We start from the raw sequence: 17,852 nt of genomic DNA on the forward strand, positions 1-17,852 counted from the left end.
AAACGTTTTTTAAACATTCAAAACCCGGACATTTTGAACGTTCAGAGAACATAAACAATATGAACATTAGCCTATTTTGTTAGCAGGGAAGTGTGTCTGCTGCAGCTGGGAATTGGATTTGACATTTTACATGTTGGTTCAAAGGCCATTAAATATTTACATAAGAAAATGCAGTTTGGAATGTCATTCTAATGATTTTCTGCAGTATTAAGGTCTTATGAATACTGACTGAATATTAGATCTGCAACCTCTGCAAAATGCAATCTGGAGAACAGAAATGGACTGTAGGTGGATTGCATCTGCCTTTTATCTACCGTTCCATTCATCTACTATTTATCTCTCCCTTCTGTGTTAGCAAAAGAGGAATATGTATTATGTAAATCTCCAGAGCTGCAGTCTGATAATGGATGCAGTTTGCAGCGCTAGCCTTCTATCTGCCACCCCCATATACAAAATCCTCCAAACATCCAGCGTGTTGCTTTAATGTTTGTCCAAATAGCAGGTGTTCCTGAGAAGCAGCTAATGTTATTGCTACCAGATCTTTTTCATACCCACCCACAGTTAATTTGCATTAACACACAAGAACGTGTCACGATATATTTAAATACAAGCATTGCCACAAAGTACACAAAGCCAAATATTGAATTAGTTCTTTATTAAATCAACAGAATTACTCAATCCATTGCAAAGTGAGTCCATGACACACAATTTGGAAACATGGAAGTAGGAACATTGTCATAAAATTGATCTGCAACTCCAAAAGTCTCACAATGATATAAAATGTCACTGCTCACGAAACGGTCTCAAAACGGTCTGTCTTACAAAAGGAATGTACCCATATCGATGCGACAACCACGAAAGCTCTGCTTACAAGCAGTACGACAAAGCACAATAAGGTTGAACCTAGCACATATTAACAGCCATAACGTTGCGTTTTCCGGAAAATATGAAGCGCCCTGTCCCTCTTTAGTTTCACAGAGATACAAAGTGATTGATAAGTTTTGAATCGTTTCGAAAATTCAAGGTAGGAAAGAGTAAAGTGGAAAGCAGGCTGATTTGATGTGCTCGTATTCATCCCCATCGCAACGATCCGACCCTGACTTGGACGTGGCAGAAAAATAACTTGCCACTAGTGCGTTTAATGGAGGAGGTCATTTTACACAATAGCTGGAAGTGCTTCAGTTCACTTCGCATACCATCTCTGCCATATATCCACATACCTTTGCTGTAAATGTCAAATCCACTGTCATTGCAGCATATGTCGTTTTACGACTGTTTAGCTTCGCTTCTGTAAGCCTAACCTCAGTAAAAATGTACAGACCAAACATTGTACTGTGCTTCCTATACAATCCTACCTAGCTGTGGCAACCAGGCTTGGCAAAAAGTGCATTTCCATGTGCGATTGACTGTCAATGCTTTTGGTGAAATGATACTATGACACTCACTGGGTATAAAGTGACCCTGCAGCTAAATTGTAAGAACAACATGAACATTGCGAGGGCTTTGTCTCAAGCACAGTTCACCAGCAGGTTTTGGCTATGGTTAAACTTGAAGAGGTCTGTAAACATTGATAAATGTACAATAGTGACGGTACATCGGAGTCTCTACTGAAGCAGTGCCAAGAAGTTAAGTGAGAGTAAAGGTACGTATACTAGAGGAAGAGACTGATGCTCTCCACACTCTGTCTTTCCCTTTGCACTCATCTCATACTGTTAATACAATGGAAATTGTTAACCCTTTACTCTTCTCCCAGCTCTCTTTCAGCGTCCAGGGGTGAAGATGTAGTCCAGTGCCTGTCTTTCGGCTGCTGCCACGTTTGGATGCCACAGGTCCACCATGAACACGACTCTCGGGCCATCTTCTGCAGAACCTGAGCACACATACAGTATATGGAATTCATGATGTAAATGGTAAATACTATCATTTTCTTGCCCCGGCAAAACTTTTCAGCATGTTGTTGTGAGTGGTTGCCAGGGTGTTGCTAATGTGTTCGGAGTGGTTTCCTGTATGCCATTTTATAATCCGTCTATCAAAAATACTTAAAAAGTCGGCATGAAACAAGTTGCGATAGTCTTTTCTTTTTCTATTGTGACGTATATCCAAGTGAAACGGCTTCGTGAAGAAGAAAACATTTTAGGCGGGACTTGATTTTGTCCATCGGAAATTGATTGGATGGTTTTGGTTTGCTTATGTTGTGATGTCATGTGAGTGACTGTTGCGGAATTTTAATATTGACTGATTAATAATAGACATTGCACTGAAATATCGTATGATCTCTTTATGATATCTGAAACTGTTTTCTATGGTGCGAGATTTAAGGCATAGACTGGGGCAAGAGGTCCTCGACCAAGAAAATTGAGACCCTAAATGGGTTAAGAGATTTTCTAAACTGAGGCTGAGTCAAGAAGTTTTGACTGAGAATTGAGCTCTCGCAAAGGTGGGAAATTGAGACCTACGAACAGGTCAAGAGATTTTGCCACATCATTTGTTAATTAGGGCTAACTGAAATATTGATTTTGGGTAAACCATAATTGACGACCCCTGGCCGATTTTTAGGTTAAGAAAATCGGATCTGTCGGAGATATCTGACAGATTATTAGGCGCGTCGAGGGAAAATCCAGGAGAGATAGCGTTCAGCCAGTATAGGATCACCTACAGTTTTACACACCAGTTTTCTTTGTGTGTGTGTGTTTTTGAGCAATGTTGTGAATGAGGAGCAGTGTTTCAGATGAATGTTTGAAGAAAAAGTGAAAAGCAGTAATTGTGATTGTTTTTGTAATGTGTATAAAGAATGTGAGCAGACTATAATGCAGAAAGAAGTAGCATTTAGGGATAGATAGAATTCATGGAACTATTTATGAACGCCTGTTAAATCAAATTAAGTTGAAATTATATGAAAAATGAGTTTCAGAATAAAATAAGGCATTGCATATGATTAACAGTGATATAAAAAGTTTTATCAAGTAAAACGGGAAAATTCTATATTTTAATGATAAAAATAATGATAAAATATGATTGAAATGATGATATGAATGCGCTTTATTGTATTGATGTTATGAAAACAAGGGTATTGAAGAATAGATTAGCATATTTTTATAACAAAAATTGAAGGTGCAAGCGGCTATGATAGCTGTCTGTGTAATTTAGGGACTGAAATATGAGTAATAGGATCTTGGGGTTTCTGGGAAACAGTAGAAGTGGAGCTGAGGAATAATGATAATATTAAGTTGAATCTGCTGACTTACCATTTGATAGAAGAATAAGCTCTCAAACCAGTGTTAATGAAATTGATGACATGCTAAATTTCTTTATACTGTATGAATAACTGAACAGTCATGCTGATGATGTTTAGTTTTAGTTTGACAACCATCATGTTTTCTTGAACCTAAAAGGTCTGTAATTAGTGTTAATGATAGAGACAGTTATGTCTAAAGATTCTGGAAATCAATAAGGTTGATATTAAGTCATTGAAGGAAGAAAAGATATTATCTGTTTTATAAAGGAAATTATGGGTCTGGGATAATTTCCCTGGACAAGTATGATCAAAGTTAAACTGTTACGGAAAAATTCTGTATTACTTATATTCATTTGTTTCCAAACTGTTAATTTCATTTAGTTATATGTTTTTGTGAGGGTTTCTAGCAGCTGAAGGGGGCAGGAAAGAACAAACGTAATAAAACCAGATGGGCCAGGAAGATAGACACCTAGGGCCCGAGAAGAGAATACAGGAGGTCGTTTAGTAATAAAATGTAGTCCCGTGCCCCCCTCCTGAGAGGAGCAGAAAGTAATTTAGGTCGTAAATGAAGGCCTTTTGGCTTCTAAGGGACAAAGACAGTTTGACCTGCCTGGGGGGGTAAACTAAAGATATGGGATATCTTTAAGGAAAATTACAGAAACTGGGTAGGAGGGGTTACGATCAGGGTTCTAAATTAACACCCCCCAACCCGCCAAATGCGGGTTAAAATTCATTTTGGCGGGTGTTAATAAAAACTTACTAGCCAGTTTGGCCGGTGATGCATAAGGTTCTGTTCTCAGTCATTTATCCCCCTGGCAGTACTTCCTACATTTCCCATAAACACTGCCATAATGCTACGTGATGACGTTTCATACGCCCATTGGCTGCGCGCAGTTTGCAGTGAAACCAGCGCGAGAAATGATCATGGAAACAAACGGAGCGTACGCGTCCGTCCACCAGAAAACACAAGGAAGATGAAGAACGAGCCAGAGCAGGGAGCAGACTGAAAGAGGAGGGAGCTAGTAAAGTAGCTAAAGTAAAAAGTTAAGATTAAACTAAATGCGGCGGTGGTTGGGACAGACTTCTGGGTTTAAATTTAAATGTCGTTTAACGAGAGATAGCCTACGTTATTTTTTTTAAGTTTAAGGTTTTTGTCATTATTTCTTACAAGCTTATACATTAGGCAATAGCCTATACACAACAAGCTTACTATATATCTTAAGGTTTTCTTTTAGTTGAAAACATTAAACAATATGTGTAAACAAAATATATAAACAACAAAAGCATTTAAGCTCAGGCAGCGCAAACGGGGAAAAAAAAAAAAAAAAAGAAAAAAAAAAAAAAGCAGACTGCGCAGTTATCGTACAGACCGTAGCCTACATACTCGAGTCAGCATATGATTATCGTGTTTATATTGTTTCACGTTCATGTTGAGAAAAACAATAATATCCACATGCTCGAGTGAGAAAACGCGCTGCGCTGACACACAGGCGTTGCAGAGACGCGCGCGCGTGTGTGTGTGTGTGCAAAGTGAAGTAACAGCACTTTGCGTTTTCTGTTCTTAAACCTGTCTCCCTCAACGAAACTTAAAGGAAGCATATGTCAAAATCATTTTGCTACCAGAAGATATCGGGGTACAGCTGCTGACCTGCAGTCGTTAATGCAGTGATGGACAGCTGCTTCCTCAGTCGACTGCTGTTTCTTTGGATTTCATGTGATTTCTCATTGTGGTGGTGATATTATGATAATAATAATAATAATTAATAATTGATTAAACGTAATTCCATTTTGTAATAGGCTATCATTTTCATCTAAGTAATTCCAAACTTCGCGAGGCAGACAACGACATTATGTGATCAAAAACACAATCCACTTGTTAAATGCTCCACCCAGTGCATTTAATTATAACTGCGAAAAAAAAATGAAGAAAAAAAGTATTAGTATTTTATTTTTTTAATAATAATTACAGAGCGAAAATTCTAATATTCGTGCACATCCCTAATAGAGATAGATCCCAAACTTGAAATGAAATGTTTGCACTTTCTGTCTTGTATTGTACTTTATTTGTGTTTTTCATGCCAACAATGTTAATAAAATTATCAAATGCATTCAGTGGCACTCATAATTTCTCTTATTTTCACCGGAAAAAATTTGGCTAGTGGAAATTCTAAATGGCTGGTAACTTTAGAAAGTTACCAGCCACATTGGCTGGTGATCAAAAAAGTTAATTTAGAACCCTGATTACGATGCCGGGGAACTGTAATATGTTGTATTGAAAACACATGCAACTTATGAAAATTAACGTTCTGCCAATGATAATGATTTGGATATTGTGATTGAATCAGCCACTGTCACTGATAGCTCTGTTTTACATTCCTGATTGGGACAGACTGCTTCGGGAGGTGCAGCGAATTGAAGTCATTTGCAAGCTAATAGTGACCAAAACAATGGGCAGAGTTAGATGAAATTTGAAACATTATTATTTTTATAAAGATAAAATAGGCTAAGCAGAAGCAGTGTTACAGAATTAACAGTTGCTAAATGTAAAATGTGTAAAAAAAAGACATTTGATTAAACAAAAGCTTGTTAGTGTTGATTTAGTACTTAATAACTTAAGGTTTTCATTTGTCTCATTGTTTCTCATTTTCACCCAAGTACAAATATTTGTATTCTCATTAATGCTTTTGGAACATTTCTGAAACTTATTTGATTTCTTCTTATTTGTATTTTGTCCATTTTACTTTCAACAATGTTTTGGGACATTAATTCAATTGAATCTCTGCGTTTGGTTACACTGAATGATTTTGCTGATACACTTCATGAAATGTTTTTTTTTAACCAGCATTTGTTTCGTTTTATTTAAATGTTTCCAGAAACAGTGTAAGAGCTTGTACGATCTTATTTTATTCTCCCTTGACCATATTTTGAAGTACATCAATTTAAGAAAATTTTAATCTGACCATATCAAACCTCTGACCAATGAAGAATGCTGTATGCTTTTGTTGGTTGTTGGGCTATGCTCTTTTAAATTTCAGAATCCATGCTGCCTAAGTTAATATCAAGTGTCCTGTCTAAGAAAGATACAGCTCCGAGTTTGATGTCCCACTGTCTCACTCGTTTGCTCCCAGATCCAGTGCCTGTTCTTGTGGAGGTGTTAGGTGTGTGATGGATGATTTGCATATCTATGAACGGTGGAACAACATTTGATGGAAGCCTCATAAAGCAGGGCTGAAAGGAAAACAAAGACTGACCAACTGGTATTACAACTGAAGATGACATCTACACAACAGAAAGCATGTCTTGGACTATGGACTGTGCTACCTTTGGACTTCATGCGTGTGGCCACCGGTGCCAAGGGTGGATTTGTAGGATTAAAAATAATCAAAGAAATTTGAAATGAGGGATTTTATTTTATGTTTATATTTTTATTTTAACTATTATTTTTCTTTATTCCTACTATGCTGTAACCTATGTCTGAGATGACTGAGGGTCTGATTTTATGTCAGAAATGCGGTAACAGTGTTTACTCGTTTAGCCCGGTCTTAGACAAAAGTGTTTACCTATTTGCTACAAACTTTTTATTTTTAAAATTTGTATTACTTTCAAAATATTCTTTCCAAAATTCAAGTAGAGTGATCAGGCATACGAAAATCAGACATTAAGAGATGGACGTGGAATAATGTTAATGTGTTATTCTGATAATGTTGTTATTTATGGGTGAATAGGAGGCTGTTCAATTGGAAAATGACAGTCTAACCCAGTGGTCTCAAACTCGCGGCCCGAGGGCCATTTGAGGCCTGCGGGGTGATATTTTGTGGCCCCCTACTTGACATTAAAGTTTAATGTTAGTGCGCCCCTTGGCGTGTGCCGCGTTTTTATTTTTTTATCCCTTATGGGCTACCATAGATAGTCTCGTGACAGCTTACGGTGGGTTTGTTGTCAATAGTTGTCATAGACAACCGCAAAGTACAAACATACTGCGCCTGGAAAAAATTAGCGCGTCGCTTCAATTATGAGCGGGCTTGCCGCGCGCCTACATTTGAAATAACGAACTTGAGCGTGCAAAATATGTGAGCGCGATATGTGAACGGCCCCTTGGCGAGCTACCACCAATCAGGCCTCGAGCTACTGGTAGCTCACGAGCGACGTGTTGGAGATCCTTGCTCTAAAACAATGTGAGAATAGTCATTTTGAGCTTGTAATATGTGTCCAACAGGTTGATAAGAAGGTTTGCTTTGATTTGTGCAAAGTAAGTAATTTGCCTGAGACACTATACATGTGTAGAAAGAATTCAATAAGACGGGCAGACATGACTGCAAATATTTGTATTTCAAAAGCAATAATTGTTTTTCTAAGTATAATAAAAGGAAATGTGCCTTCCAAAAAAACATTCAATATCATATTGAAAATAAAAAGGACATGAGGAAATATAAGTACCACAAATATGTGTTATAAGGAAAAGATAAAGAAAGTTTGTAATATGAACTTCAACTGTCAGAAGGACAGCTCATAAAGAACCAATCATGTACAGAAAGGAATGTTCAAATTCAGAGGAACAGATCAGAAGAAACGTTAATAATAAAGATTGAGAAGATTGGATCAGTTGTGCTCCTTTTTTGGAATACTTGAATACTATTTTTTTGTGGAATACTTGATGCGGCCCAGCCTGACCCAGACTCTACCTCCAGCGGCCCCCAGTTAAGTTGAGTTTGAGACCCCTGGTCTAACCCAAGGGTGAACAAAATTATGCAGACGATACAAGTAGCGGAAGTTACAATGAAAAATATTAATCGAGTTAAGCACAAATGGTTAAGAAGAGCGATCATTTATACAAAAGTCAGAAATGAAGAGTATAAGTGTGATGATATGACTTAAAATTTGATTATGGGTAATCTGAATGATAAAAAGCGGGGAATTGTTGCGGAAATGTTAATATTGACTGATTAATAATAGACATTGCACTGAAATATCGTATGATCTCTTTATGATATCCCTGAGTTGATCGAGAACAAAGGGCCCTGTTTCTTCTGTTGATATGTTGATACAGCTGGAGGTAGGTGTGTGAGACAATCAGGAGATGATTAGGCAGTGACCTCTGACTTCAGAGGTGAGAAAACCCCTGGGGTTAGAAGGTCTTGGGGGTGGCCATTAAGCCATTGTTCCTCCTTTTCTAAACAAATGAATGACAAGAGATAAGAACACTATAAAGCTACTAGAAAAACCCTCCTCGTGGTCTCACTCTGCCTGCAGCTGGTCTGTTTGGTTGACTGGGAACTATTCTTGCAAGAATAAAATACTTTATTTTTTATACAATTTGGAATCCTGTCTCTTAACGTGATGCTTTTTGTTTAATAATTGATTTTGCCACAACAGTGACAGGTTGTCCCGCCCTCACGCCAGTAAACATGCCATTAGAGAAGAGAAAAGATGACGCTGCAATGTTAAGGGGAAATTATTTTGAATAAAGAATTTGAGGGAACATTAATAACAGATATTTGGTGTGAATAAGGAGTTATTAACGGGTATTGTTAGGGGTAGGTGTAGGGGAGGGCTTTAGGGAAAGGGACAATGTCCCAATAAGGTGCCATTCATTCATGTTTTTAATAAATATAATCATATATACTGAATTTATTGTTATTTTTCGCACTGTTTTATAATATACTACAATACACTGAGGTGCTAATAGTATTTGCCACTATTTGCACTAACTGTAAATAGCATTCAACTACTATTTACGCTTACGGTAAATAGCCGCTGCCCATTTAAAAAAAAAAAACCTATAATAATGTGCACAGATAAATAATTTATTGTAAACACTGTAGTCTAGCAGGAGAAATAGGTTCCCATGTACCTGTTTGGCATTTTTTTGTAACCTGTTTTTTTGGGACCCTAATGGTGTCTAGTTAAGAATTTTTGATGTTCCCGAGGTCAACTAATGTCCCATCCCTCTTTGGGTTTGGGTTGCTAGGGTGCTCGACAATGGTTGCTAGGGCATGGCTAGGAAGTGTTGAAGGTGATTTGTGATTGGCTGTTTACTGCCCCGAGTCAAATGAGCCCACCCTCATGTTTCTATGACACTTCTATCCCAAGATATCCCTTTGACCTCTTTCGGTGGAAGTCTATGGAACTAGTTGCTAGGGTGTTCTAAATGGTTGCTAGGGTGTGGCTTTATGGTGATCCTGAGAGACCACCCCCTGTCTCTATGACACTGTGATCCAGAGTTATGTTTGATACAAAATTCCTATGCAAGTTACATAGTGGGATAAACACGTATGCGCAATCCCTGTTTCATGGGCCGTCCCTTCACCATAGTATGTCTTTGGGGCAACTTTGGGCAGATCTTGCCCCCCAGGGGTACAACTTACACCTCATTGTGAGGTATGTTCTTACAGAGCCTGCCAGCCTCTTCAAATGTGGTAACCCATATGTTTCTACGAAATCCTCGCTTAGAGCTACGACTCTCCAAAATTCGTTGCAATGTTAAGTCTATGGGCAAACATTATACGCCCGATCGCTTATAAAAGATATAGCACACCTCTCCTCAATAATCCGCACGATTTGACACCTCATTCATGGGCATATGACAAACAGGACTAATGCAGGAAACTATTGCAAAAACAAAATAGCAATTTAAGTTACATCGTTATGAGCCTAAAATGTGTTATTTGTCTATTTTTCACCAAAAAAGAGTGGTTGTACCATGTCAATGACCTTTCCATTTGATTCCTGGTGTCAGAATTATATAAAAAAGTGGGTTCATTTGTCTTTGTATGTTGTGTGGTTCAGGAGATAATCTCATTTTTCACCCCTAGCGCTGACATCACTTCGAGATGGCCGCCAAACGAACCCCATGGGACATTAGTTGACCTCGGCAACATCAAAAATTCCAAACTAGACACCATTAGGGTCCCAAAAAAACAGGTTACAAAAAAAAAAAAAGCCAAACGGATACATGGGAACCTATTTCTCCTGCTAGACAACTGCAATAAAAAAAATAAAAAAAGAATTGTCCATTTTGATTTCATGATGATTTTAAAGGCCCAGTGAAGTGCCTTGAAACGCACAGCGTTATTCAATGTGTTGACATAATTTCCACTGAAACAGGAAGATAGGGTGGGACCAAGCGGCAACATTCTAATCTGAAAAATGAAGCCTACCCGGAAGTGCGAAAAACTGCAATACATCGAAAATTGCAGGTCCCAAAATGGAGCAAATGTCCATAGACCCCATGTTAAAATGTCCGTTTTCACAGCATAAATTCATGTTTTTACAGGTTGGTCCCATGGTTAGTTTAGATCGTATTTAGATATAAAATGTATGACAAATAAGGGCGTGGTTAACTTTGATTGACAGCTGATAACGGGCTGCGCCGAGTGGAATTCCTGAAATTTGACGTCTCGGCCATGATCTGACACAACACATCATCCCACTTCTGTATCCTTTCTGAACATTTGTTTTGAATTATCGTACATAAAATGGGTTGCTCTGCTATAACTGCACTAACCGACACTGTAGGAGTAGGCTACTTCGCTCTGTTTTTTTCCGGTAAGTGACATTCCACTACTATTTCACGTAGTTAGCACTATTTAGCATCAATGTTTGTGGGCAGTGGCACTGCAACAGTTAGCATTAAATCGTCTCAGATAAGTTAGCGTCCGAGGTAGTTTACCTATGGTTATAACCGGTTATAACTGACGTTTGAAACACTGTAAATGCGTCTGCCAAATGAATAAATGTAACATAAGAATAGACTGATATGTCCCACATTGGAGTGTTAACATATTTTGATGGGTTGTACTCTTCAGCAGCTTTGCAGTGAATGTAGTAGCCATAGACTGTAAAAAGTAGCCTAGTCTGCCAGCAGTGGTGGAATGTAACGAAGTACAAATACTTCGTTACTTTACTTAAGTACATTTTTCACATATCTTTACTTTACTTAAGTAGAATCAATAGTGCATACTTATTACTTTTACTTCGTTACATTTTGCAGCAATTATTATACTTTCTACTCCACTACATTTCTACAACGTTCTGTTACATTTTCGGATTAGTTTTCCCCTGCCAAAACGTCATCCTGACCGTCCGTTCGTCGCACGTTTGTCTCACCAGTGAAGTTTGGTTGCCATATCAACCCGGTCACACTAAATGCGTCTCTATAGCACGCAGTGTGTTTATCGTGCAATTTGTACGCGGAAATTTGTTTTTACGTGCACAGGATACGCATGGGTAGGTTTAGTAGTGGTGTGGGGTGCGTGTAGCCTATTATACGTTTGGTTAGGATTAGTATGGCAAGCCAAGAGGTTCAGAATTACGCCAAAAATGAATTGCGTTTACAGCCAAACCCCGTCAAATTAAGCTTGATGTGTATATTGCCTAAGTGCAAGCTTGTTCAGAAATGGTAAAAAAAAATAAAAAAAATAACGGCTTTTCCATCATTATTGAACATCATTATAGGATTATTAGGTTCAATGAGTTAGGATTAACTGTTTTATTAATCATTAGAATATAGACATTAAGAAAATTAATTGTTATGCAAGTACTTTTACTTTTAATACTTAAAGTACATTTAAAATGAGGTACTTTTTACTTTTGACTTAAAGAACTTCACGTATACAGGCAGAAGCCATCTTTGAAAAACAGTCTCTACCAGTCGATCTACGAACGCCGATCCAAGCCTGCTGTTCGCGCTCACCTTATCACAACTTATAGCTCGTTCACATCTCACCAGCGCACTTGGATCGGCGTTCGTAGATCAACTGGTAGAGACTGTTTTTCAAAGATGGCTTCTGTCTGTATACGCGAAGTTGACTGTATGTATTAAATATCTTCTTATTAAACTGTCTGGACACTGACAAAGTTCTCAATGCTTCGGTTTGAAGGTAGGGACCCTCATTATGCTACCGTGTTAGTGTGGGGCTATTTTGAGCCTTGTTAGTGGTATTAACAAGCGATTTTTATTTGTCATTACTCGATGCCCAATATACTAGCGTTATACTAGCTTTATAGGCTAAACTGTTTTTAGAGATAAAACTATTTGCATTCGATAATCATGAAAACAAATCTCAGATAACGGTTGACTAGGTAACAATGTGTAATTAGACCAAAGGTTCATTTTGCGCCGGAGTTCTCCTTTAAGTAGGGTTGTCATTGTGGTACTTCTACTTTCACTACAGTAAATATGTCTCTGGTTAATTGTACTTTACTTAAGTACTGAGATTCAGTACTTCCTCCACCACTGTCTGCCAGTCGATCTTGTAACGGTACAGATAGCTGAGGCTGCTTGGCTGAAGAGGCGCGTCCATCGGCCGGCTCAGTCTCACACAAAGCCGCCCTTTTACCCATATATGGATTGGCCAGAAGGTGGGCGGGGTTAGGATTTCCCAAGATTTTCAAAAGATACCCCCCATAAACGGCCTCAAAACCGTTATTCAGAAAGTCTATGGGTGACGTCACAGACGCTTTGTCCATTTTTTTTTTACAGTCTATGGGCGGGACATATCAAACAGCTCCTCCCCTTTTTTAAATAGCCAATAGCGTTTCGTTTATATCAGCTGGCCAGAGCCATTGAGCTCGGTAAAGCCACAGTTTCCTTCTAATCGAACCGTTTTTCCTCCATATCTCTTTAAAATATAGCATTCTATGCAGAATACGCCAAACGTTATGTGGTCTGCGCCGACTCGTGCATATGATCCGCTCGGTGCTATCGTGTCTATAAACCGGAGCAGACTGTGTGCGCGCTGTGGTTGTTAATATTAATTGTGTGAACAAGTGACCGATTTTAGCCGCAGTATAATTATAATGTACAACGGGCGGGACGCTTCAGATTCTAGAGAGCATTTGATTGGACAGAAAATCAGATGAGAAGCTGAAGTGCAGAGTGATGTCATCAAAATCATTGATCCATATTTGTCGGAAGACAGAGACTGTAAGTTTTGAATGCTTATATCTTCTAAATACTAATTGTGTCATTGTTTTGGAGCACACTAGATTATAGATAACAACTAACACATACTAAAAGCCAAAAAAACTTCCATTTTGATTTCCTGTGGACTTTAAGTCTGATCTCTTACAGAATTACCTGCACAGTGCACACCTGTCCTCAAAAAATCCCCCCTAAAATGTTTTAGAGAATCATTCATAATTTAGTTATAATATATAATTCATAATATATGGTAAATAAAATATGATTAACAGAAATAGTGAAGCTTTTCTTAGTGCAACTAACTGCACACTAGATATATTGGCCGATATTTGGCATTTTTTAATTATTTGCATCGATACGTTTTTCTGTTTGGCCAAAAAGTGTCATAAGCAGGACTTGTATTTTTGACAGAGCTGAGAGACGCAGTGCTTGAATACAGATGCATGGAGCTCCTATTCTTAGCCTTCATTAGTTTACTCTCTGAACATAAAGCTCTCAGATTTCATCAAAACCTTCTTCTTGTGTTCTGAAGATGAACGAAAGTCTTACAGGTTTGGAACGACATGAGGGTGAATAATTAATGACGGAATTTTCATTTTGGGGTGAACTATCCCTTTAACAGTTCCGTCTAATAATTGAAAAGCAAATACTATAATACTTTTTCATATACTGTCAGCATTCAGCAAATACGCATTTTAAACAAGTCTTTGAGCATCTAATAAACATTTAATGGCCAGAACCTGAAAAACTGCGACATATCCAGCTGTTAGATCTAGTGTGCATAGCCTGTATAAAAACATGTGTATTGTGTGAATTGGTTACAGACAGGAGCTATCAGCTATCACTGGACAAGAAAGAGCAAGTATAAAAAAAAAAGATTTCAAATTATGCTGTGCTATATCCAGTTTTTCATTGTCATATTCATGAATCATGACATATTCACTGTGTACTGTAAAATTAGTGTTAGCTGTAAAAATATGATTCCAAGTGTGCAAAAACTAGATTACTAAGTACACTGTTGGTTACAGTATTTACTTGCTTTTAGCCTTTTTTTATGCATGAAAAATACTATAATAGGATTATTATATTATTATTTACTGTAGATTATTAGACTACATAATTCATAAATTCCTCTTTAAAGTATAAATCTGTTACATGTTCATTTTTAACAGGTTCAATTTAGTTTTTCCAAATGTATTCATTTTCAAATGATTTATTTCTAATTGCACCACAATCTATTATACTTATTCTGCACACTGTTTCTGTTTCTCACCATCATGAAATGCAGTGTGAAGAAAAGAGTCATCGAACAGCAGGCAGCTTCCCTCAGACCAGCACTGCGGCTCTCCACCAACTACCAATTCACAACCAGAGGGCACCTTCAGTCCTGCACACACAGAGGGAAAATGGCTATACCTTAAACAGGCACAGACTGCTGGTGTCACATATAATGCATACATTGCCAGTCAGATGTTTGGAAACGTTCGGCTAAAGTTTATTTTTCTCATGATCTTGAAAATGCTTGAAATCAGTTCTGTAGAGAAATATAAACTTATATATTAATTTCTTTACATAACTAAAAGTTTTTTAGTAAAAGTAAAGCATCCAACAAGTATCCAGCATTCATGCAAACTCTTCATCAAAACTGATGAAGTTGGGCTGTGAATCTGAAGATGATCAAATATGATTTGTTTAACATTACACCATTAAAAAAAAGTTTAGGTTTGGAAATATTAAGATCTTCTGCTTACCTGGGCTGCATTTTTTTTTTATTACAATACAGTAAAAAACATAATATTGTGAAGTATTACAAGTTTAAGATGTTAAAATGTCATTTATTCCTGTGGTGGCATCATTTTTCCAGTCTTCAGTGTCACATGATCCTTCAGAAATCATTCTGATTTGCTGCTCAAGAAATATTTGTATTATTATCAATATTTCAAACAGCTGTGCTGCTTAATATTTTGTGGAAACCATGTTGCATTTTTGTTCTAGATTCTTTGATGAATAGAAAGTTTAAAAGAACATCCTTTATTTGAAATATAAATAGGGGTGAACTTAACTCGCAATTTAATGCATTCTTGCTGAACAATTTAATGTTTGAATGGTAGTGTAATTCAATATTATTATAAACATTTCCATACATCCATCTGTGATACACTATGTCACAGTATAGATGAGATTATTCTAAAATGTAGTTGTAAAATATTTGTAAATAATAAACAATAAGTAGCTGTGCCCAAACTTTCAACAGGTAGTGTACATAGATTCACATCCTTTGACCTCTTACCAAGATGGCAGCGCAGGCGTACGTTGGTTGGGCCGTAGTGTTCAGTGATGGTTGTTCCAGGACTGAGCACTGAGAAGCAGGCGTTTCCAAACACATTATTCGCAATAAAGGTACGGAGCTGGCCGAGCACCCTCCACGTACGCGGACACCGCCTGGCGTTCAGCACCATCGGAGTTCCCTGGTTCACCAGATAGAAGGTCCACCACTGGCCACGGGGTGTGCTGTTGGCCTTCCAGCCCAGTGGAAGCGAGGAGCCGGTCCGACTGGACGGCAGCCGGTACACGCTCTCGAATTCGGCCAGAAGTGCAGGGAAACTTCTCTCCAGAAGCTCCACGTCATGCTTCTGCGCCTCCCGTGAGAAGAAAGGAGCCGAGGGAAGGTCCGGTAGGAAGAAGACCTCAGGTTTCTGGATGGAGGGCCGGCTGCAGAGCAGATAGCGGCCCTGCTCGCGTACGCCCTTGTGGACGCGGCCCATGCCGGCCCAGGTGTAGCGCTTGGCGTACTCCTGCAGGCTATGGTAGAGCCGCTGGTTCAGGCCCTCGCCAGGCTTGGAGCAACGGAAGCATTCAGTTGACTGGCAGTAGGCGAAGCCGTTGAGTTCTTCCTCGCTGACACCGCTTCCTCCGACCTGACGGAGTTTCGACGAGCCTCCGCGGGCCGAGAGATCCGAGGCGAGAACTCCACCAGGTAGGGCTCCGCCACGTGGCTCTGGGCTGAAACCACCACGGAGCGAAGGGACGGCGTGCTCGCATCCCACGCGGTAGCAGTACCAGATAAACAGAAAGGCGAGACAAAGAGCAGTGCCTAGAGCACTGGTCTCACACTCTCGCACCGACTGCATGCCACCTGCCACCCATTCCCTCATCCGCTCTAAAGACCACTCCATCCCTGCATACGAACATAGATTCACACTCCAACTCAAACACACACTCTTAGACGTACATAGATATGATTTTGAGTATTCTTATCTGTTGGGTTCGGTTTGATTTGTTGTTTTAGTAAAGTGACGCTGCCTCGTGTTTTTGCTTCATTTTCGAAGAGCTTTTTGTCTAATTGGATCGCGTTCCAGTCGCTTTGGTTAATTCAAGCGAGCTTTTCTCATCCGTTTCAATGCATTCGGAAATGTTGATAGTGTGAGATATTTCAGCTGCTCCTCGCCTCCTGATCCCAGCCAACAGAGACACAGTGCACCGGAGGGCACCTGGAAAAGAGAGCAAAAAAAAAAGAAAAAAGATATAAGAACATTTTGTGATAAAGTGCAGCAGAATATCACTATGCCGACATTGCCGATGAGGCAAACTGCATCACACCTGCCTTGACAGCCCGGTTTGACCACATGATCATTTTATATACCACCCACCCACACACACATCCCCCACATACACACACTCACGCACAGACCGACGAGCAGCTTGATAGAGACCGCAGCACACACAGACGGGCATGACATTTCAAATTCAGTCTTTGCAACACCTCCGCACTGCACTTTTTAGAATCATGAGTCATGAGAGAATTTCAAGGTATACTGCAATACAGTCAACACAAACCTGAAGGAACAAATTAGACCATAGAGCCTAATTGGCTTACACGAAGAGAACAGGGAATTGTTGCATTACTGTTGCATTAGGACCCTTCGGTTAGAATGCAATGCATCCTGACAGGCTAGTAGAGATGAAAGACAAAAACAAACCCGGCGTCTGTCAACACAGACAGATTGAGAGAGAGTAACAGCAGGGGAATGCGTACAATAACACAGCACAAAGAAAAAGAAACCCCAGCTAAAAATCAAGAGATCCAGCATGCAATAATAGGCTACGATTATAACGAGTCAATGCGCAAATGACGTTCATTCAAATTGATATTTACCGAGAACTGCGCGGCACTTCTTGTCTGTCAGATTTTCAGCGACTGTTCCGCCCAGCAATGCCAGTTATTCTTCCTCTACACTTCCCTCTCAGACACCCCCCTGTCGCTGTTTCATTGCAGTCTCTAGTCCTGCCCTTATGTCCGTAAAGCGCTGTCAGACGACGTCCATAACGCCAGAGACAACCGGGCAGAAAACAACATGACAGACGCCCGACGTCTCATCATTGAAATCTGGGCGTTTAGAAGACGCATAGGCTAAGGCTACTGACTGACTGGCTACTGAAACCATAACAAATGCTTCATTATATTATTAATATCGATAATGCCTATAATAGCACCATTAACATGGACAATATATAATTTTATTGTAGGTCAAATAATATTTTAAATTCGCTATTAAAATCAAGCTTCCCCTTACTATGCATGCAGGTTGTAAACCGCATAAAGAGGGGTGTAACTGTCAGTAGTGGTGAGGATTTTGAATCATCCCAGTTACTCGAATCTTTTCTATCCGTTCACCAAAGTAATTTTTATTACAT

At 39.1% G+C, this 17,852-nt stretch overlaps 1 protein-coding gene across 1 annotated transcript; it reads right to left on the minus strand.

Moving 5' to 3' along the window:
- Positions 1-640: 640 nt before the first annotated feature.
- asphd2 (aspartate beta-hydroxylase domain containing 2) lies at positions 641-17,461 on the minus strand. The gene is made up of 4 exons (XM_056246573.1): positions 17,314-17,461; positions 15,448-16,648; positions 14,431-14,544; positions 641-1,870 (listed from the first exon to the last, which is right to left on the minus strand). The coding sequence occupies exons 2-4, from the start codon at positions 16,331-16,333 to the stop codon at positions 1,761-1,763; spliced, it is 1,110 nt and encodes a 369-aa protein (XP_056102548.1). The 5' UTR covers positions 16,334-16,648; positions 17,314-17,461; the 3' UTR covers positions 641-1,760.
- Between the last annotated feature and the right edge of the window lie 391 nt (positions 17,462-17,852).

Source organism: Rhinichthys klamathensis, unplaced genomic scaffold (assembly GCF_029890125.1).
Source record: "Rhinichthys klamathensis goyatoka isolate OS25496 unplaced genomic scaffold, OSU_Roscu_1.1 h1tg000040l_1, whole genome shotgun sequence".
NCBI classification, from domain to species: Eukaryota; Metazoa; Chordata; class Actinopteri; order Cypriniformes; family Leuciscidae; genus Rhinichthys; species Rhinichthys klamathensis.